The following is a 22,808-nucleotide window of genomic DNA, read 5'->3' as shown; positions in this document are numbered from 1 at the left end:
CAAGAGGCAAAAAAAAGAGACGAACAAAAAAAGGTGAGCGGAAAAAGAGGGCGAATAAAATAGCAAGGGTGAAGTGGGGGAGAGGAAAACGAGAGGCAAATGGCAAATAATGTAATGTGAGGGATAAGAGTTTGTGATGGGTACTTGGTATGTCTTCACTTGTGAGTAAGTCTCCCCGGCAACGGCGCCAGAAATCCTTCTTTCTACCTCTTGAGCACTGCGTTGGTTTTCCCTTGAAGATGAAAGGGTGATGCAGCAAAGTAGCGTAAGTATTTCCCTCAGTTTTTGAGAACCAAGGTATCAATCCAGTAGGAGACTACACGCAAGTCCCTCGTACCTACACAAAAAAATAAGAACCTCGCAACCAACGCGATAAAGGGGTTGTCAAGCCCTTCACGGTCACTTATGAGAGTGAGATCTGATAGAGATAATAATAATAAGATAAATATTTTTGGTATTTTTATGATATAGATTGAAAGTAAAGATTGCAAAATAAAATAGATTGGAAACTTATACGATAAAAGATAGACCCGGGGGCCATAGGTTTCACTAGTGGCTTCTCTCAACATAGCATAAGTATTACGGTGGGTGAACAAATTACTGTCAAGCAATTGATAGAAAAGTGCATAATTATGAGAATATCTAGGCATGATGATGTTTATAGTCATCATGTCCGCGACAAGTAGACCGAAACGATTCTGCATCTACTACTACTACTCCACACATCGACCGCTATCCAGCATGCACCTAGAGTATTAAGTTCGTAAGAACAGAGTAACGCATTAGGCAAGATGACATGATGTAGAGGGATAGACTCAAGCAATATGATATAAACCCCATCTTTTTATCCTCGATGGCAACAATACAATACGTGCCTTGCTGCCCCTACTGTCACTGGGAAAGGACACCGCAAGATTGAACCCAAAGCTAAGCACTTCTCCCATTGCAAGAAAGTTCAATCTAGTAGGCCAAACCAAACTGATAATTCAAAGAGACTTCCAAAGATAACCAATCATACAGAAAAGATTTTAGAGAAGAATCAAATATTGTTCATAGATAAACTTGATCATAAACCCACAATTCATCGGATCTCGACAAACACACCAGAAAAAGAGTTACATCAAATAGATCTCCAAGAAGATCGAGGAGAACATTGTATTGAGATCCAAAGAGAGAGAAGAAGCCATCTAGCTAATAACTATGGACCCGAAGGTCTATGGTAAACTACTCACACATCATCGGAGAGGCTATGGTGTTGATGTAGTAGCCCTCCATGATCGATTCCCCCTCTGGTGGAGCTCCGAAAAAGGCCCCAAGATGGGATCTCTTGGGTACAGAAGGTTGCGGCGGTGGAAATAGGGTTTTGTGGTGCTCCTGGATATTTTCGTGGTATATGGATATATATAGGAGGAAGAAGTAGGTCGGTGGATCTACGAGGGGCCCACGAGGGTGGGGGCGTGCCCGAGGGGGCAGGCGCGCCTCCCTGCCTCGTGGCTCCCTCGTTTCTTTCTTGACGTCCACTCCAAGTCCCCTGGATCATGTTTGTTCCAACAATAAGTCTCCCGAAGGTTTCATTCCGTTTGGATTCCGTTCGATATTCTTTTTCTGCGAAACACTGAAATAGGCACAAAAAACAGTAATTTGCATTGGGCCTTGGGTTAGTAGGTTAGTCCCAAAAATAATAAAAAATCATATAAATAAGCCCATTAACATCCAAAACAGAAAATATAATAGCATGGAACAATAAAAAATTATAGATACGTTGGAGACGTATCACCTCCCATTTTTTCTCCTTTAGTTTTTCTCTCTTGTCTTCGCTGCCGCTCCACCACCCCGGCCGCCACGCCACACCCCCTACCGGAACTCGACGAGTTCGTCACCTCCAACGGTACACCCGAGCTCCATGCTGCTTCTCCTCACCGTCGTTCCACACCTCTCTTATGACCGCCTCGTAAGTACCGTCCGCTCCTACGATGCTCACCATGCCCTACAAATGTTCGGTGAATTTCCTGACCTAATCTTTTGTCTCTTCTTCTTTGAAGCAATGGATTCAGATATGGAGTGTATATAGGAGAACTATGTTGAGTTTTCTGACGGCTTGTCCGACGAGGAGGACTACACAGATGAGACGACAATGATGCAGGTAGTGCTAGCAGACAGGGAGTGTGCAGAGGAGCATGTTCTCAATTTCAAGGGATCAATCAAGGGTCATCGAGTGCTCAACAGCAACAGGGCGCGCATCCATTTGACGCTGATGGATGACTACTTTGCCCTTGATGCCCTCTTTGATGACAATTTTCGTCGGCGCTTTTGGATGTGCAAAAATGTTTTTGATTGTTGTCCGGTCCTTTGATGGCTACTTCATATTGAAGAAGAACACTATGGGATGGATTGGTTCTCTGGTTACCAGAAGTGTACGGCCGCACTGCGGATGCTTGCATATGGCATGACCGCTGATTCGTGGGATGAGTACCTACAAATGATTGAGAGCATGAGACGTCTCCGTCGTATCTATAATTTTTTATTGTTCCATGCCAATATTATACAACTTTCATATACTTTTGGCAACTTTTTATACTATTTTTGGGACTAACATATTGATCCAGTGCCCAGTGCCAGTTCCCATTTGTTCCATATTTTTTGTTTCGCAGTAAATCCATATCAAACGGAGTCCAAACGGGATAAAAACTGATGGAGATTTTTTCTGGAATATATGTGATTTTTTGGAAGAAAAATCAACGTGAGACGATGCCCGAGGGGGCCACAAAGCAGGGGGCAGGCGCGCCCTGGGCCCTCGTGGCCATCCCGTAAGGCGGTTGATGCCCTTATTTCGCCGCAAGAAAGCTAATATCCGGATAGAGATCATGTTAAAATTTCAGCCCAATCGTAGTTACGGATCTCCGGGAATATAAGAAATGGTGAAAGGGCAGAATCCTAGAACGCAGAAATAGAGAGAGACGGAGAGGCAGATCCAATCTCGGAGGGGCTCTCGCCCCTCCGCCACCATGGAGGCCATGGACCAGAGGGGAAACCCTTCTCCCATCTAGGGAGAAGGTCAAGGAAGAAGAAGAAGGGGGCTCTCTCCCCCTCTCTCCCGGTGGCGCCGGAACGCCGCCGGGGCCATCATCGTGTGACGGCGATCTACACCAACACCTCCGTCATATTCACAAACATGTCCATCACCTTCCCCCATCTATCTACAGTAGTCCACTCTCCCGCAACCCGCTGTATCCTCTACTTGAACATGGTGCTTTATGCTTCATATTATTATCCAATGATGTGTTGCCATCCTATGGTGTTTGAGTAGATTTTCGTTGTCCTATCGGTGCTTGATGAATTGCTATGATTGATTTAATTTGCTTGTGGTTATGTTGTTGTCCTTTAGCGCCCATCATATGAGCGCGTGCGTGGATCACACCATGGGGTTAGTTGTATGTTGATAGGACTATGTATTGGAGGGCAAGAGTGACAAGCTTCAACCTAGCATAGAAATTGATGCATACGGGCTTGAAGGGGGACCAATATATCTTAATGCTATGCTTGGGTTTTACCTTAATGAACGTTAGTAGTTGCGGATTCTTGCTAATAGTTCCAATCATAAGTGCATAGAATTCCAAGTCAGGGATGACATGCTAGCAGTGGCCTCTCCCACATAAAACTTGCTATCGGTCTAGTGAAGTAGTCAATTGCTTAGGGACAATTTCGCAACGCCTACCACCACTTTTCCACACTCGCTATACTAACTTTATTGTTTCTTTATCTAAACAGACCCCACTTTTTATTTACACACTCTTTATTATCTTGCAAACCTATCCAAAAACACCTACAAAGTACTTCTAGTTTCATACTTGTTCTAGGTAAAGAGAACGTCAAGCGTGCGTAGAGTTGTATCGGTGGTCGATAGAACTTGAGGGAATATTTGTTCTACCTTTAGCTCCTCGTTGGGTTCGACACTCTTACTTATGAAAGAGGCTACAATTGATCCCCTATACTTGTGGGTTATCAAGACCTTTTTCCGACGCCGTTGCCGGGGAGCAATAGCGTGGGGTGAATATTCTCGTGTGTGCTTGTTTGCTTTATCACTAAGTAATTTTTATTTGATGTTCTTAGTTGTTCTCTATCGTTAGTTATGGATGATGAGCATGAAATACCAAAAAAAATTAGCTGTACCTGCTACTCATGGAGATGGGGAACCTCCTAAAACCCTCGATGCTGGTTATGTGAAAAATATTATGTACTACTTTGATAATCCTGAGAAAACCCCATTCAATTATGTAATGGGAGACATGTTGGATCAACGTGAATACTTTAGGGGTTATCGCTTGACTCAAAAAGAAACTATTATGGGATCAAATTCATATGTTGCATTGGTATGCTCGGGAACTATGCTTGAGATATGATTATACTTGTTGCTCTAGGATGAAGGCTCCACGCCTTCCCTTTTCATGCAAATTTAATGATGATAAAACCTTGGGTTCTTATGCTAATGGTATATATGATTACTATGATGTGGAACAAATAGAAGAATTTGTTGCTTTTATGGGTGCTTATGAAATTGAATCTTTGTTTAAAGAGTGTGAAAATTTTGATGATTCAGTTTATAGAGCTGAAAATTTAGCTATCCTTAAATATTGCTATGAGAATTATGAATTCAATTCTGATATTCATGATTTTGTTGAGAGAGTCTCCGCTGTCCAAGAAGAGACTAATATTTTGCAGGAGTCTATGGAAGAAGGAATTGATGAAACTATGGGCTCATTGGATGAAAAAGATGATGAGGAGAGCGAAGAACAAAAGGAGGAAGAGAGGATTGATCACCCGTGTCCACCTTCTAATGAGGGTAAATCTTCAACTCATACATTGTTTAATTTCCCTTCGTGCTTACCGAAGGATGATTGCTATGATGATTGTTATGATCCCGTTGATTCTCTTGAAATATCCCTTTTTGATGATGCTTGCTATGCTTGTGGCCAAGATGCCAATATGAATTATGATTATGGATATGAACTTGCTATAGTTTCTTATGTTAAACATGAAATTGTTGCTATTGCACCCACGCATGATAGTCCTGTTATCTTTTTGAATTCTCCCGACTACACTATATCGGAGGAGTTTGCTCTTGTTAAGGATTATATTGATGGGTTGCGTTTTACTGATACACATGATGATTTTGATAGATATAATATGCATGTGCTTTCTGATCCTACTTGCAATTATTATGAGGGAGGAACTACATCTCCGCCTCTTTATGTTTCCAACACGAAAAAATTGCAAGAAACTGTTTATACTATGCATTGGCCTTCACTTTGTGTGCATGAATTGTTCTTTTATGACATGCCGATGCATAGGAAGAGAGTTAGACTTCTTCATTACATGATATATGTTACTTTGTGCTCACTACTAAATTACAAATCATTGTTAATTAAAATTGGCTTTGATATACCTTGGGATCCGGGTGGATCCATTACTTGAGCACTATATGCCTAGCTTAATGGCTTTAAAGAAAGCGCTGCCAGGGAGACAACCCGGAAGTTTTAGGGAGTCATTTATTTCTGTTGTGTGCTTTTATAAAGATAAAAATAAAAATAATGTGCCAAGGTTTGCCTTTAGGATGTTTTAGATTACTTGTTGGTTTGTACGGTGCAGGACAGAAACTTTGGCTGTAGTGCGCGATTTTACATTTTTTTGCTCGAACGTCAAATGGTTCTGAAACTTTTTTCACTGTATTTCTATACAAATGTTTTACTTTTCCTAATTTTGGTAGAATTTTTGGAGTACCATAGGTATGGTGAATGTTCAGATTAGTACAGACTGTTCTGTTTTAGACAGATTCTGTTTTTGATGCATAGTTTGCTTGTTTTGATGAAACTATTGATTTATATCAGTGGATTAAGCCATGGAAAAGTTATATTAAAGTATCTACAATGAAAAAAAATATGAATTGGTGTACAACAGTATTTAGAGTAGTGATTTGCTTTATTATACTAACGGATCTTACCGAGCTTTCTGTTGAGTTTTGTGTGGATGAAGTGTTCGAAGATCGAGGATGTCTCGATGTGAGGAGAAGAAGGAGAGGAAAGAACTCAAGCTTGGGGATTCCCAAGGCACCCCAAGTAAATATTCAAGGAGACTCAAGCGCCTAAGCTTGGGGATGTCCCGGAAGGCATCCCATCTTTCTTCAACAAGTATCGGTATGTTTTCGGAATCGTTTCATTCATGCGATATGTGCAAATCTTGGAGCGTCTTTTGCATTTAGTTTTCACTTTTATTTTATGCACCATGCTGGTATGAGATAGTCCATGGTTACTTTATAGAATGCTCTTTGCACTTCACTTATATCTTTTGAGTATGGCTTTATAGAATGCTTCATGTGCTTCACTTATATCTTTTGAAGTTCGGATTGCCTGTTTCTCTTCACATAGAAAACCGCCATTTGTAGAATGCTCTTTTGCTTCACATATATTTGTTAGAGCGTGGGCATATCTTTTGTAGAAAGAATTAAACTCTCTTGCTTCACTTATATCCATTTAGAGAGTTGACAGGAATTGGTCATTCACATGGTTAGTCATAAAATCCTACATAAAACTTGTAGATCATTGAATATGATATGTTTGATTCATTGCAATAGTTTTGCGATATAAAGATGGTGATATTAGAGTCATGCTAGTGGGTAGTTGTGGATTGTAGAAATACTTGTGTTGAAGTTTGTGATTCCCGTAGCATGCACATATGGTGAACCGTTATGTGATGAAGTCGGAGCATGATTTATTTATTGATTGTCTTCCTTATGAGTGGCGGTCGGGGACGAGCGATGGTATTTTCCTACCAATCTATCCCCCTAGGAGCATGCGCGTAGTACTTTGTTTCGATAGCCAATAGAATTTTGCAATAAGTATGTGAGTTCTTTATGACTAATGTTGAGTCCATGGATTATACGCACTCTCACCCTTCCATCATTGCTAGCCTCTTCGGTACCGTGCATTGCCCTTTCTCACCTCGAGAGTTGGTGCAAACTTCATCGGTGCATCCAAACCCCGTTATACGATATGCTCTATCACACATAAACCTCCTTATATCTTCCTCAAAACAGCCACCATACCTACCTATCATGGCATTTCCATAGCCATTCCGAGATATATTGCCATGCAACTTCCATCATCATCATATACATGACTTGAGCATCATTGTCACATTGCTTTGCATGATCGTAAGATAGCTAGCATGATGTTTTCATGGCTTGTCCATTTTTTGATGTCATTGCTACGCTAGATCATTGCACATCCCGGTACACCGCCAGAGGCATCCATATAGAGTCATTCTTTGTTCCAGTATCGAGTTGTAATATTGAGTTGTAAGTAAATAAAAGTGTGATGATCATCATTGTTAGAACATTGTCCCATGTGAGGTTATCAAAATAAAAGAGGCCAAAGAAGCCCAAATAAAAAAATAGGCCAAAGAATCCCACCAAAGAAACAAAAAAGAACAAAAAATGAGAGAAAAAGAGAAAAGGGACAATGTTACTATCCTTTTACCACACTTGTGCTTCAAAGTAGCACCATGTTCTTCATATAGAGAGTCTCATTGAGTTATCACTTTCATATACTAGTGGGAATTTTCATTATAGAACTTGGCTTGTATATTCTGATGATGGGCTTCCTCAAATGCCCGAGGTCTTCATGAGCAAGCAAGTTGGATGCACACCCACTTAGTTTTCAGTTTGAGCTTTCATACACTTATAGCTCTTAGTGCATCCGTTGCATGGCAATCCCTACTCCTCGCATTGACATCGATTGATCGGCATCTCCACAGCCCATTGATTAGTCCTGTCGATGTGAGACTTTCTTCCTTTTTGTCTTCTCCACACAAACTCCATCATCATATTCTATTCCACCTAGTCCATGGCTCACGCGCATGTATTGCGTGAAAGTTGAAAAGGTTTGAGAACATCAAAAGTATGAAACAATTTCTTGGCTTTTCATTGGGGTTGTGCATGATTTGAATATTTTGTGTGGTGAAGATGGAGCATAGCCAAACCATATGATTTTGTAGGGATAACTTTCTTTGCCCATGTTATTTTGAAAAGACATGATTGCTTTATTAGTATGCTTGAAGTATTATTGTCTTAATGTCAAAAGATAGACTATTGCTTTGAATCACTCGTGTCTTAATATTAATGCCACGATTAGATTATAGGATCAAGATTATGCTAGGTACCATTCCACATCAAAAATTATCTTTTTTATCATTTACCAACTCGAGGATGAGCAGGAATTAAGCTTGGGGATGCTGATACGTCTCCGTCGTATCTATAATTTTTTATTGTTCCATGCCAATATTATACAACTTTCATATACTTTTGGCAACTTTTTATACTATTTTGGGACTAACGTATTGATCCAGTGCCCAGTGCCAGTTCCTGTTTGTTGCATGTTTTTTGTTTCGCAGTAAATCCACATCAAACGGAGTCCAAACGGGATAAAAACTGATGGAGATTTTTTTTTTTGGAATATATGTGATTTTTGGGAAGAAAAATCAACGCGAGACGATGCCCGAGGGGGCCACGAGGTAGGGGGCAGGTGCGCCCTGGGCCCTCGTGGCCACCCTGTAAGGCGGTTGATGCCCTTCTTTCGCCACAAGAAAGCTAATATCCGGATAGAGATCGTGTTAAAATTTCAGCCCAATCGGAGTTACGGATCTCCGGGAATATAAGAAACGGTGAAAGGGCAGAATCCCACAACGCAGAAATAGAGAGAGACAAAGAGACAGATCCAATCTCAGAGGGGATCTCGCCCTTCCGCCACCATGGAGGCCATGGACCAGAGGGTAAACCCTTCTCCCATCTAGGGAGAAGGTCAAGGAATAAGAAGAAGAAGAAGAAGAAGAAGAAGAAGAAGGGGCTCTCTCCCTCTCTCTTCCGGTGGCGCTAGAACGCCGCCGGGGCCATCATCGTGTGACGGCGATCTACACCAACACCTCCGTCATCTTCACCAACATCTCCATCACCTTCCCCCATCTATCTACAGCGGTCCACTCTCCCGCAACCCGTTGTACCCTCTACTTGAACATGGCGCTTTATGCTTCATATTATTATCCAATGATGTGTTGCCATCCTATGATGTTTGAGTAGATTTTCGTTGTCCTATCGGTGGTTGATAAATTGCTATGATTGATTTAATTTGCTTGTGGTTATGTTGCTGTCCTTTGGTGCCCATCATATGAGCGCACACGTGGATCACACCATAGGGTTAGTTGTATGTTGATAGGACTATGTATTGGATGGCAAGAGTGACAGAAGCTTCAACCTAGCATAGAAATTGATGCATACAGGATTGAAGGGGGACCAATATATCTTAATGCTATGGTTGGGTTTTACCTTAATGAACGTTAGTAGTTGCGGATGCTTGCTAATAGTTCCAATCATAAGTGCATAGAATTCCAAGTCAGGGATGACATGCTAGCAGTGGCCTCTCCCACATAAAACATGCTATCGGTCTAGTAAAGTAGTCAATTGCTTAGGGACAATTTCGCAAGGCCTACCACCACTTTTCCACACTCGCTATACTAACTTTATTGTTTCTTTATCTAAACAGCCCCTACCTTTTATTTATGTGCTCTTTATTATCTTGCAAACCTATCCAAAAACACCTACAAAGTACTTCTAGTTTCATAATTGTTCTAGGTAAAGCGAACATCAAGCGTGCGTAGAGTTGTATCGGTGGTCGATAGAACTTGAGGGAATATTTGTTCTACCTTTAGCTCCTTGTTGGGTTCGACACTATTACTTATCGAAAGAGGCTACAATCGATCCCCTATACTTGTGGGTTATCAGAGCACATACGGAGATGCAATGGTCAGGTTTGCAACTGCCATGGTCTAGGTGTTTGTACCTCAGTGCCTGAGAGAACCAACTGTGGCAGACACCGAGAGGATTTTGGCAATCTCAGAAGCAAGAGGTGGCCATGTTTGTTTGGGCCTCTTGACTGCATGCATTGAAAATGGAAGGATTTGCCAAAAGCTTTACAAGGGCAATATCAGCGTCATGTTAAGAAGCCAACCATCATTTTTGAAGAGGTTGCATCACATGATCTTTAGATTTTACACGCTTTCTTTGGCATGCTCGGGTCTCACAATGACATCAATGTGTTGTAGCGACTACCATTGTTTGCTTGGCTAACGAAAGGAAAAGCTCCTCCTAGCCACTATACTATTAATGGGTATGAGTACAACATGGGGTACTATCTGGTTCATGATATCTTTCCTCCGTGGGCTACCTTTTTCAATATCATCTCTAACCCGGTTGTCCAGAAAAAATATCACGTTTCCCAAAGACAAGAAGTGACTAGAAAGGATGTTGAGATTGCATTTGGAGTTATGTAGGCATGTCTTTGCAGTTGTTTGTGGACCTGCTAAACAATGGGATCCGGAGACCTAGTGGGAGGTGTTGACCTATTGTGTGATTATGCACAACATGATCGTGGAGGATGAGGGTGACGATGTTGCTGCAACTCTTGAATTTGAGAACATGAGTTATCCTATCAAACTTCCCGACCAAAATCTAGCCACATTTAAAGAGTTTGTTCAAATGCATCACCAAATTCGCCATCGAGCAACTGAATGAATATTTGATTGAGCATTTGTGGGCGGTTAAGGGGGACAACAATGTTGGAGTGTGAAAGATCGTGGATGTCGCCTAGAGGGGGGTGGTGAATATGTGATTTAAAATAATTACGGTTTAGGCTTGAACAAATGTGGAATAAACCTAGTGGTTAATTTGTCAAGCACAAAACCTACAACAACTAGGCTCACCTATGTGCACCAACAACTCATACTAAGCAAGATAAACAACTATGTGATAGCAAGATATATGACAAGAAACAATATGGCTATCACAAAGTAAAGTGCATAAGTAAAGGGCTCAGGTAAGAGATAACCGAGGCACGCAGAGACGACAATGTATCCCAAAGTTCACACCCTTGTGGATGCTAATCTCCGTTTGGAGCGGTGTGGAGGAACAATGCTCCCCAAGAAGCCACTAGGGCCACCATAATCTCCTCACGCCCTCGCACAATGCAAGATGTCATGATTCCACTAAGGGACCCTTGTGGGCGATCACTGAACCCGTACAAATGGCAACCCTTGGGGGCGGTCACCGAACCCATACAAATGGCAACCCTTGGGGGCGGTCACCGAACCCGTACACTTTGGCAACCCTTGGGGGCGGTCATCGGTACCCGTCAAATTTCTCGGGGCGGTCTCCACAACCTAATTGGAGACCCCGACGCTTGCCCGGAGCTTTACACCACAATGATTGAGCTCCGAACACCACCAAATATCTAGGGCGCCCAAGCACCCAAGAGGAACAAGCTCAAGGGTACCAGGCACCCAAGAGTAATAAGCTTCTCAACTTGTAACTTCCACGTATCACCGTGGAGAACTCAAACCGATGCACCAAATGCAATGGCAAGGGCACACGGAGTGCCCAAGTCCTTCTCTCCCAAATCCACCAAAGCAACTAATGCTAGGGAGGAAAATGAGAGGAAGAACAAGAAGAAGAACACCAAGAACTCCAAGATCTAGATCCAAGGGATTCCCCTCACATAGAGGACAAAGTGATTGGTGGAAATGTGGATCTAGATCTCCTCTCCCCCCCCCCCCCAAAACTAGCAAGAATCCATGGAGGGATTGAGAGATAGCAAGCTCGAAGAAGGTCAACAATGGGGGAAGAACACGAGCTCAAAGGATAAGATTCATTGGGGAAGAAGACCCCCTTTTATAGGAGGGGGAAAATCCAACCGTTATCCTCACAGCCCGCACTGAGCGGTACTACCGCTCCAAGGAGCGATACTACCGCGGCAGTAGCCAAAATAAACACTACTGCAACGGGGCAACAGGGCGGTATTGCTGCCGGAGCGGTATTACCGGCTGCCCTTGTGGTACTACCACAAGGGTACTATTCAACGGCCACATAGGTGCAACACACGGCAGTATACACAGTGAGGTAGCGGTACTACCGCTGGGGATAGCGGTACTACCGTGCGTCCACAAATGTAAAAAAATAGTGCAGCGCCTACATCCGTTGGAGCTAGCTTCGAGTAGAAAGCCGGCACGGTACTACCGCGTAGGGCACCGATGTAAAAAATTACTTCCGTGCGTGACAGTGTTCTCGGCTAGAGGCAGCGGTACTACCGCTGGACCCTGCGGTACTACCGCTCCCTTGAGCAATACTACCGCACGCTATAGAGGCGTTAGCACTTGGTTGCCTTCATATCGCAGCTAAAGACAACAAAAGGATACAATAAAACCAGAATTGCCATAACTTCTGCAAAGAGCTCCGAATTGAGCAAACTCAAGCTTGTTGGAAACAAGACGACGAGTAGCATCAAAACAAATAGAGGAGAGAAAACCTCCAATACAGAAGAACCGGCATAACCTCCAACATCGAAAACATCATAGAAGATGCATGTGAACTTCGTTTTTGATGAACTCGAGCTTGTCATCAAGATGACCAAAAGCTCTAAGACTCACAAATAAAACCAAACAAGAACCAAGAAAGATGATGCAAGGATGCAATGGTTTGAGCTCTCTACGAATGATACGATCAAGCTACTCGTCGAGAGCCCCCCTTGATAGTACGGCAATCGATCCTATAACCCGGTCTCCCAACTACCACCATGAGACCGGTAAAATAGAAAATCTATCAAGGGTAAACTTTTGCCTTGCACATGGTCCACTTGAGCTAGATGATGACGATCTTGACTCCCTCAAGTTGGACCACCTTTCTTGATTGCGTTGGCTCGATGAAGACTAGTTGATTGCTCCCCCATACTCCACTATGGGTGAGCCACTCTTCCGCACATCTTCACAAGTCCATTGTCACCAAATGGACGGCAAGCTTCAAGCATTTGATCTCTTCGTGATGCTCCACTTGAACTTGCACACCGCAACCTAACCCAACAAAGAACCCTCACGGATACCATGGGTTAGCACACAAAGCGTAATGGACAATGCTAACCATACCATGGGATCACTTGATCCCTCAATACATCTTGTACGCTTTGTGTGTTGATCAACTTGATTAACTCTTGACTTAATCTTGATCAACCATGAATCTTTCCAACTCTCTTCATTTGGATGGTGTCTTGAAGGTAGACATGAATGATCACACAATATTCTTCTTCAAGACATGCTTGCAATAAGCTCAACTCTCACATGACCAATCTTTGGATAATTCCTTAATAGCACCGTGGTCAACACATAAACTCCTTGAAACCAACACATGGACTTCAAGAAATGCCTACGGACAAATCCTTGAAATATAACTCAATGCAACCATTAGTCCATAGAGAATGTCATTAATTACCAAAACCACACCTGGGGGCACCGCATGTCCTTTCAAAGTGTAATATTGTTTAAATTAGAACTACGACTGCATTTCAATATTTGAACAATTTTAGACTATATATGTGGCTATTTGAACGTGTGGAGTTTAAAAAAATGGGGTCGGATGTATGCAGGTAGCGTTGGATGGCAGGCTCCCACATCCGTGTCCACGTACCGGTCCCCCTGTCCTCGGACGGATGCAGAAAATAATTTGCGGGTCATCATTGAAGATGCCATTAATGGCCACGCATCACCTTTTAAGGAAAACAAACGAAAATTTGTCCCATCACACTGATGATTCAGTTCATGAGCCACTTAGTGTAGCTAAATCTATAGTTTTAGTTGAGCAGGAGGACTCTTTGATCTGGCAATATGAATTCAAAGGAATGTACTCTTCTAGATCTTTGTATGCTATAATAAATGTTAGAGGGATGGAACCTATTTATCTTTCAGCACTTGGGCAGATTAAGATTCCTCTAAGGATTCAAGGTTTCATATGGTTACTTTTGTAGAAAAAAATTATGACATGCGGTAACTTGAGAAAAAGAGGGATGCATAAACCACTTGAGTGTAGTCATTGCTCTAAGATTGAAAAAAACATTTCATACTTTTGCGATTGTATCGTTTCTAGGCTGATCAGGATGGAGTTTGTGTAAGCTTTTTAGTGTAGAATTAGAGATTTCGAGACTCTGGCTAAATATTGGCTTTGCAATAAGAAAAATCTATATCTTAATATTGTATCATCTGTGACCCTATGGGGATAGTGGAACTGTAAGAATGCTTTGGTGTTTAACTGGTTTTCTTGGATCTCGATTAAGCAGGTCTGGGGCAGGGTCCTGAAAACTTGACCGATTGGACCAAACACTCTGAGGAGCTCAAAATGGGGAAAATGATAACCTTCCAGGAGTTGTTGATCGTAAAGTTATGTTTTTCGAAAAAGATGTTAAAACATATAGCCTTTGCTTCATTGCGATGCACACAACCATCTTTACTGAAGTTGATGTAAGGCGTAGAGGCCAAACTCACCAACAAAACAAGTATAGAACATAGAGAACTACAGTAGAGCCATTATAAGATACGAAATTAACACCCACGACTAAGTTGACTTCTTCCACAACAACACCTTTATGAAGGAATACACATCCTCACACCGCCGTCGCCATGTTCAGCCCCAGATGGCAAGGACAAGGATTTTCATCCTACTTGCTGAGACTGACCAATGAAGGCCAACACGTCAGCAAGTAGACAACGCCTTCAACAAGGTGATGACGCAAGTTCATCTCTGCCGAGTCTGATCATTAAAGGCTAGAATAAAGATTTTCTCCCTAGACATGAAGTGGTGCGTTGCTCCAATCACCATCTCGATACGGGATTTTTGATAGTTGCGCCAGTCAGTACATAGTCTCACAAAAGATCACTGTCATGGGCGTCGGGAGGCTACCCGCGATGAGGTGTGGATCTGGCTGCTGCCCTCCACACTCGAGATTTATTTCAAAAGTATTTTCAGATTTTTTTACTTTTTGTTTAACTACTATTTTTTTACATATAAGGTGTATATACACTCCTAAACCAAACATGGGCATCCATCATTTCTGGCTTTTCATACTCCCTCCGGTCCTTTTATAAGAATTGCTTAAAGTCAAACTTCGTAAAGTTTAACCATATTTATTGAAAAAATATCAACATCTACAATGCTAAAGTTATACAATATGAAAATTTAATTCACGACGAATCTAATGATAATGATTTCACATTGTGAATGTTTGTATTTTTTTTCTGCAAAGTTGATCAAATTTTACGAGGTTTGACTTCAAACAAATTTTATATGCGAACTAAAAAGACCGGAGGGAGTACATCCCATAGCCTTGTGAAAACATTATCTAGTTTTAACTCAGATCATCAATCAGTCATGTGCCTGTATTGTAGAATAACTGTAGTTTTCGTGATCCGAGGTTGTGTCATGGCTTACGTTATCTTGCGCAGCCCCCCTCGCACGGTCACACGGTGAAGTCATGAGCCTATGAGGAGTGGATAGATTTTTAGCCGCCCTCGCACAGTCGCAGGTAAGGAATCGTCGCAACGACTCTCCTTTTGAAAACGACGGAAGCAGTTTTTTCCGCCATACACAACACTACGTCTCCTACTACTCTTTTTTCTTTTTTGCGACAGAACTACTTTTTTTTTCCTTTTTGCGCGAAAAGAGCGACAGAACTACTCGTATTAATTAATTCACTAGTAAATTCCAACCGGACGCATCTGTGTATGTGTGACAGTGTGAGCATGCGGATCTGAATCCTGTGATCCTCCCACCACGAGGTGGTTCTCAATGAAGGGAGCTCTCTTTTTTTGAGACAGAGAGTGATCAGAGTTTTAAATATAAATATACCATTATCAATTTTGTGTAATATAATTCATAAATTATTAGATTACTTCTTGTTCAAACCTTAAATTTCGGACAGCAAAACAATTATGAAGTAACACAACAATTAGAAAAGAGTTGGGACCCTCATGGTTGGAATTTTTCTATCATTGATTGCAATTTTTTGTTTGTCAGAAAATATTTTACCATCATCATCCAACTAAAGGAAACTTGTTTCACAGAGTCAAGAAAGAGAGAGAAATCAACTTTCATATTTTCAAGGGCAAGATCAATTGGTTACAACAGCCCCAAAAAAGTCATAAGAAACAAAAATCCAAATCAAACTTCAATTCATTAGTTACCTTACAAAATTATTTCGGTATCAACAATCCAAAGCGGATACATATCTTCTTCTTTTAGAATAAGAGCAACTGTAGCAGAGTTGTCATGTTGGCAGCCTTCATAACACATATGAAGCGCACTCCATAATGTCCAGGACGAAGTTGCCATGGAGGAATTGGTTTCAGCTGACACCAGTCATTTTTTGTTTCTTCAGTAGTTTTGTATTAATATTTGCTTAATTGCACAGATGACACCGATATTGCACTACTGGAACCATAGGAATTTCTTTCTAGCTTCATCCCTGATAATGTTTTGGAGGTTGTGGAGGCTGTGTGCAAACACAAAGTTGACATAATGTGGCCTCTATATTTTTCGTGCAAGTAGGACACCATTTGTCATTGGGTCATATGTTCTTTCTAGCATATTTACAATAGTTTAGATAAAACAATGAGTATTTCAACAAATATTATTACAAACCATTCTGGATAGAACGAATAATCCAGATGCACAAATATCTGATCAAAAAAATTTCTAAGCAAAACTACATGAATTTGAAAGAAATTTAAACACACGATCTCTCAACTAGTAGCCATTGATTCTCAGTGTCCGTCAACTGATGATGGGAGTCCCGGTCTTCAATCTTTCGGCACGCCTTCAGAAATGCTTGAATGCGACATGTGTGCCCGCAAGGCGTGACGTTTGTGCCAATATCTTCATAGTCCATGGGGTCTGGTATATTCCTCTCATCCTCTATGATCATGTTGGGTAGGATCACACAACATGTCATGGTATTTGCCAAGACAACCTTGTTCCAGAAATGAGCAGGTCCCGGACAATTGAAAATCTTGATTACAGTACTCCAGTGCCCTCTCCATGTATTTCCTATGAGCTTCTTGCACCTTGGCGAAATGCTTATGTTCCTGCTCTTGAGATTACAAATTGCCTTCACAAATGTTAACAATGATGTATGGCTGCCATCGGTCAGGTAGTAGCCTTGGGCATATTGATGACCATTCACCGTGAAATTGCAAGGTGAAGAAGTACCAACAGCTAGCCATGTAAAGAGATGAGATCTCTATGGGACATTGATGGTGCTATGAGATCTAGGCAACCAAAATAGCAATGCAGATCCACAGATCTTCAGAGCCAACATCTTTCAAAATTATGGTTGGATCCTTGCAATGCCCGATGAATTGACAATGCCAGGTTGCAGGGTAATTCTTACACTCTAGTGCATAGAGTCAACACTCCCTAGCATCACAGGCCAGCCTTTGCTTCATGCATCGCTAGAAGCCTGGCCGTGTCGCCCGAAGTTGGGTGCATGCAGATATTGTGGTCCATAAACACGCACCGCATTTCCAGTGAACACTTTCGTGCACTTGGTTGTTGTATCTTTGACCATTTGAAAAGCGTCATCCCATGAATCTGCAAGAGAGCAATATGCAATCCTCCTAAGTGTTGTGGCCATCTTCTTAAAAGGGAGAAAACCTAGGAGACCAGCAGCATTTCTTTGTTTTTGAAAGAAAGGTTCATTAGCATGCATGCCGTCCGGGATTCGATAGAACAACCATTTGGTCATGCAGAATTTTTTTGTGCTGATTCATCGTCGGGTTATTGCACTACGAGTCCAAGAATGAAACCATGGACGCGAAAGAAGACAAGGTGATATTGATGGTTGTTGAATGTATAGCATCAACCATAACAAAGAGTAAGCCTCCGAGATGGCAGGTTGGTCATTCCAACTAAGCAGAATCGAAGGCCATGAGTGACACATGTTCGATTCCTTTGTGTCAGGTTGTACTTTCCCACGGTACTTGTTCCAGCGACACTTCTGCATGACCAAACGGCGACACTTCCGTATGGAGGTCCATCATCCGAATCATCTACACATAATGTGGGTCCTATGTCATCTGCACGAGTCTATAAGCCGTAAACTAAATCTACAAGAAAATGTTGGGAAGATTTATCTCTAGGCAAGTCATCGAACACTTGGGCTCCCTCGTAGCATCGTCCTTATCAGAGCACTGAACTCCATCATCTTCGACGGTGCCCGACCATTGATCAGCCGCCTCGCCCAAACCATCCATGATTATGTCCGAGTCTGGGCTATGGCAGGCGCCAGCGGGCTTAGCATGATCATCCCCGCAACCTAGGCATTACTGTATTGGGGCTGAGCATCCCCTTGTTCTTTTGCTCACCCCGCGGCCGTGGCTACGCCTTCTCCTCTGTGTAACATAGGTGGTGAGTCCATGATCCGCAATCCTGTACTTTCTAACTCTCCCTGTCAACGGAATGATACACATCTAGGGTATTCACGAAAAAATGTCATGGAACACTTTGACGTCATGCGACGGAAGTGGTGGCGTGACGGGCCTTGCAGCGGGAAGAAGGCGCGGGGCTGTGATGAAGGGCAAGAGGACCTGGAAACGGCTCAACTAAGGCGACATGGGCCAATTCATGTGTTCTGGGCTTTGGACGTGCGACGAAACGAAGATGGCGCGGGAATGCGGAAGGCGGCTAAAGGAAGGGCGCGTCCTTAAATATCTGTTATGCCAATATTTTGACGGATGAAGGGCGCGCCATATCGCCTCGTCCAACCTCCAAATATAAAGCCGTGCGCTCGCCAAAAATTATAACGATGGAAGGTGGGACGGCCACTCTGCTCAGTTGATTTTTTTGATCAAAATCGCCGAAAGCCATAATGGTGGTTATTATAGCGATGGGGCCGATATGACATGACGACTAGAGCTCTAGAAAGTGTACTCCATATAACTTGGTTAACTCAGATTATCTCGCAAAAAAGAAAATAACTTGGTTAACTCAGATTAACTATTCTTGAGTGAGTATGTTTCTCACTGAATTTGTGCGCGCGGTCCATGCGTAGCCGAGATCGGAGGGGAATGTTTCTTTACGCTGCCACCTGCTCCAGCCAGCTGACCACCGTGGGTGTGGCCCAACCACCGGAGATTCTTCCGCTGCATCTGCATTAGGAAAAGCAAGGCGATCTCAGCTCAGCTCAAGTCAGCTCGCCCTCCTCTCTCTCAGCTCCGCCACTGGCGTCGAACGAGCGAGTTGACCAGCACTACTACTTCAGTGTCGCCATCGCCGGCCGGTCAGTGGTGCACACTGGGCACACGCCAAGGCCTCGCTCGCTCGCCGTGAAAGCTCGTGGTTTCTCTCTTCTTCCTCTGCCCGCGGCTGCTTCCGCGACGCCGCCATCGTCTTGGGGAGCGCTGCCTGCGATGCTGGGGATGGCCAAGCAGCTGCTTCAGCTGCAGGCCGCGACGCACCGGTGGAACGGCGCCCGCCGCCGCCAGCCCCTCGCCCCCTCGCCCCCTCGCCACGCTCCCGCGGCCAGAGCCGGCAGATTCGCCGCCTGCTTCCTCGCGTGCCTGCTCGCGCTCGCCGCCGGCGCCGTCCTCACGCTCTGCATCACACTACACCGCCCGGAGCCCGATGCCTCCGCCGCCGCCTCGCCACGGTGAGTACTGGCCGATAACCAGCCACAGGTGACGCGTACGCCACCTGCTCGACTAATTACCCGCGGCAGCGGCGGCTAACACCGTCCTCCTTCCTCCCCCTCAGCGGCAGCGGCTACGCCGTGGTGATCAACACGTGGAAGCGCTACGACCTCCTGAAGAGAGCCGTCGCGCACTACTCCGTCTGCGCGGGCGTGGACGCCATCCACGTCGTGTGGAGCGAGCCCCGGGAGCCGCCGGAGGCCCTGCGCCGGAGCGTCCTCAACTGCAGCCGCGCCGCCGCCGACGTTGGGTTCGTGATGAACAGGGGAAACAGCCTCAACAACAGGTTCAGGCCCATCCAGGGGCTCAGGACGGACGCCGTCTTCTCCGTCGACGACGACCTCGTCGTGCCCTGCTCCACGCTGCGGTTCGCCTTCGGCGTCTGGCAGAGCGCGCCCTCTGCCATGGTCGGCTTCGTGCCCCGTATGCACTGGCCTGCCGACCCGGTACAAGTGCATCACTAGCTGTATTTCTGCATACTAGTGGATCATTATTTCCTCTGCATGGATACTATTAGAAAGTCGTTATGTTAACTGAATTAATTTCCTCTGCAGAGAGGCAACACCAAAGAGTACAGATATGGAAGCTGGTGGTCAGTTTGGAGGACAGGGACATACAGTATGGTACTCTCGAAAGCGAGTTTTTTTCATAGGCGGTATTTGGATTTATATACCAACCACATGCTACCGTCGATACGCAATTATGTGACAGAGAATAGGTATTTATAACTCTATATTGCTGCATCAACATTTGTAGAAAGTTTTCTTCAGTTATGTGTATTATGCTGCCTGAAATGATACCCTATGTAGGATCTATTAAGATTTCCACCAATGCTTGGCAGGAATTGTGAGGACATTGCTATGTCTTTTCTTGTTGCAAATGTGACCGGAGTTCCACCAATATGGGTTCAAGGTCTGTAAGCATCCCTGCGCACCATTTAAATTCATCTGTGCTATCTGCTGAAGAACTTATACACCCTTAAATTTTTTTCGAGTTAATTTTTTATAGTCTTATTTAGTTGAATTAGTTCCCACTTAATGCACTGAAATGATCTTCACATTTGCTCTCACTTCTCAGTATTCATAAATTCCATCATTGGGGAATTACTAGTGATGCTTAGTTTTACTTAAGGCGACAAATGTCTTTCTTTAGACTGTCAATCTTGATGCGTTTTTGCCTGTACATTTTGCCATCCAAATGGATTATCAGCAGAAACAGGGACCTACAGATGATATCCTGCCATGCCCAACCTGCCATTCAGGAAAGCTTGTGAATTGAATATATTCAGACCCCTTTCCGGAAAAAAACTGAATATATTCAGAAGAAGGCTTCAGTTAAAGCATGTTAATTGTGTGCACACAGTATCTCATCTGCGAAGAAAGGGAGATTTCATTTAAGCCATAGCGGAGCTACATCATCATGCACCGCGCCAGCGATTTCCTCAGGGTAATTCCTGAGCCAATACGCTGTGTGGCCATCAGTGATGAAACTAGGCCATAGGAGCATTGAGTTCATCCTCACAACAGTCTGACGATGAACAGTAAAATAGTTATTTACCAAAAGTTTTGTCAGATTGATGACTTAAATGGAACCCAGTTGTTGTATGCAAGATTTTCCCATGGCGGACATGAACACGACCTATGTTGCTGGTAAATGGCTTACGGCGTTGCGATCACGCGAGGCTTTCGGAACTTGAACTTGATATAGTTAAAATATCTTAATTCTTAGTTGTATGTATGTTGCTATCAAATGTGATAATTTCCTCAAAATTCCCAATTGAACAGTGTTACAATTACTCTACCCATCACTCTAGTGTCTATTAGGAGAACAGCTAGTCTGAAAATTTGTTGCTTTTTCTGTATGCTGGTCAGTTACTTTTAGCATTACTTGAAGTGCCTTGTTTGAATTAGCAACAACCATATGGAAGCAATAAAAAAAACTTACTGCAACAACCAGTAGAAGAGATAGGAGTAATACTAATTTGATGTCAATACAGAAAACCAAAAAAGAACTAGCCATGTAAACATAATAGCCTGGATGTTATTGTTATCAGGAGGTCACACTAATGCCCAAACTATAAATTTTACTGCAGGAAGGATATATGAGATCGGATCGACCGGTATCAGCAGTTCAAAAGGCCATGATTTGCGGAGATCTAGATGTTTGAATGCATTTGCTTCCATGTATGGTCATATGCCTCTGGTAGCGAGTACGGTCAAGGCTGTTGATAGCCGAACTAGCTGGTTTTGGTGATACGGTTTTCAGTTCAGTTTGGTTTGGTTTGTCTCTGTTTTGCCTTTCACTTGGGTGCGGCCTAGCACATATTACCAGGCTAGTGTACTTGTGCATAGTTCACCAGGTCCCAAGAACACAGGTTGCAAGATTACACGTAATGCGCGAATTCAACATAGAGTGGCTGTTGCAGGACTACAGCTCTTTGTAAAGTATGGCTCTTTGTAAATTATGTGCAGGGAAACTGAAACTGTTTGTGAATTGTGACATTACTCGAGTCAAGCGCAGTACAGAGTTCTGTTTTTGTCTCCAGGTACTGACATTGCACTTGAAACAAGGGCATGATGTATTGCCTACAAAATACCTGCAGGGGTCCTTATTTTTATGGGAATCACAGGCCAACTTCTGAGAAATGTGTGCGGCCTTATTCAGTCGAATGATACTTACATTTGGTCTAGATATCACTAGTTTCACTTATCCTTGGAGAACAAGATGTCTTGAGATTTTCAATGTTTTATTTGCCTGTGCGTTTCATAATCAAAATTTATTATCAGCAATAAGCAAAGCTAGGGACTAAATCCTGATACACTCTCATCTAAAGAAAGCATCTCAGTTCTCGGCTTCAGTGTATATACTCAAGTTACTTTCAGTTTCATAGCTGGCCGAGTAAAGCATATCACCCGGCGAATCCGCTGCTCTCGCCCTGGGAGAGGATTTGTGGCAAGATTCACGACATTGGGTCATGTATAGACAGAGTTCGATTTTCCCTTTTGTGTGTAATGCATTCGTATATCATGCCGATATACCTATTGGTGTTGGGTGTGTAAAACATATAGTTTGGGAAACTGCTCGACACCCTAACCGGGGTGTGGCTATCTCGTTATATAGGAGTACAAAAGGATACAATACAAATACATGTGTATACAAGGGTCTACGTATATATACAGTCTAACACCCTCCATCAATCTTAACTA

The 22,808-nt window shown here is 43.2% G+C and overlaps 1 protein-coding gene across 2 annotated transcripts; it reads left to right on the top strand.

Moving 5' to 3' along the window:
* Positions 1-18,996: 18,996 nt before the first annotated feature.
* Positions 18,997-22,146, top strand: LOC125525345 (glycosylinositol phosphorylceramide mannosyl transferase 1). 2 transcript variants are annotated; one of them, XR_007291261.1, is made up of 5 exons: positions 18,997-19,562; positions 19,667-20,048; positions 20,157-20,320; positions 20,412-20,514; positions 21,695-21,710. XR_007291261.1 is itself a non-coding variant. In XM_048690347.1 (5 exons), the coding sequence occupies exons 1-5, from the start codon at positions 19,324-19,326 to the stop codon at positions 21,853-21,855; spliced, it is 1,017 nt and encodes a 338-aa protein (XP_048546304.1). In that variant the 5' UTR covers positions 19,001-19,323; the 3' UTR covers positions 21,856-22,146. The 2 variants fall into 2 exon arrangements, 1 of the variants encoding a protein (XP_048546304.1); XM_048690347.1 differs by having other exon boundaries at positions 19,001-19,562; positions 20,444-20,514; positions 21,695-22,146.
* The last annotated feature ends 662 nt before the right edge of the window (positions 22,147-22,808 follow it).

This window comes from Triticum urartu, chromosome 7 (genome assembly GCF_003073215.2).
Source record: "Triticum urartu cultivar G1812 chromosome 7, Tu2.1, whole genome shotgun sequence".
Taxonomy (NCBI): Eukaryota; Viridiplantae; Streptophyta; class Magnoliopsida; order Poales; family Poaceae; genus Triticum; species Triticum urartu.
The sequence above is the reverse complement of the archived record's forward strand: the minus strand, read 5'-3'. Positions and strand labels throughout refer to the sequence as shown.

Coding starts and splice junctions, on each gene's coding strand:
- LOC125525345 (XM_048690347.1), top strand. CDS start 19,324: ATGCTGGGGATGGCCAAGCAGCTGCTTCAGCTGCAGGCCGCGACGCAC. Junction 20,049..20,156: donor TGCACTGGCCTGCCGACCCG/GTACAAGTGCAT, acceptor TTTCCTCTGCAG/AGAGGCAACACCAAAGAGTA. Junction 20,515..21,694: donor TCCACCAATATGGGTTCAAG/GTCTGTAAGCAT, acceptor ATTTTACTGCAG/GAAGGATATATGAGATCGGA.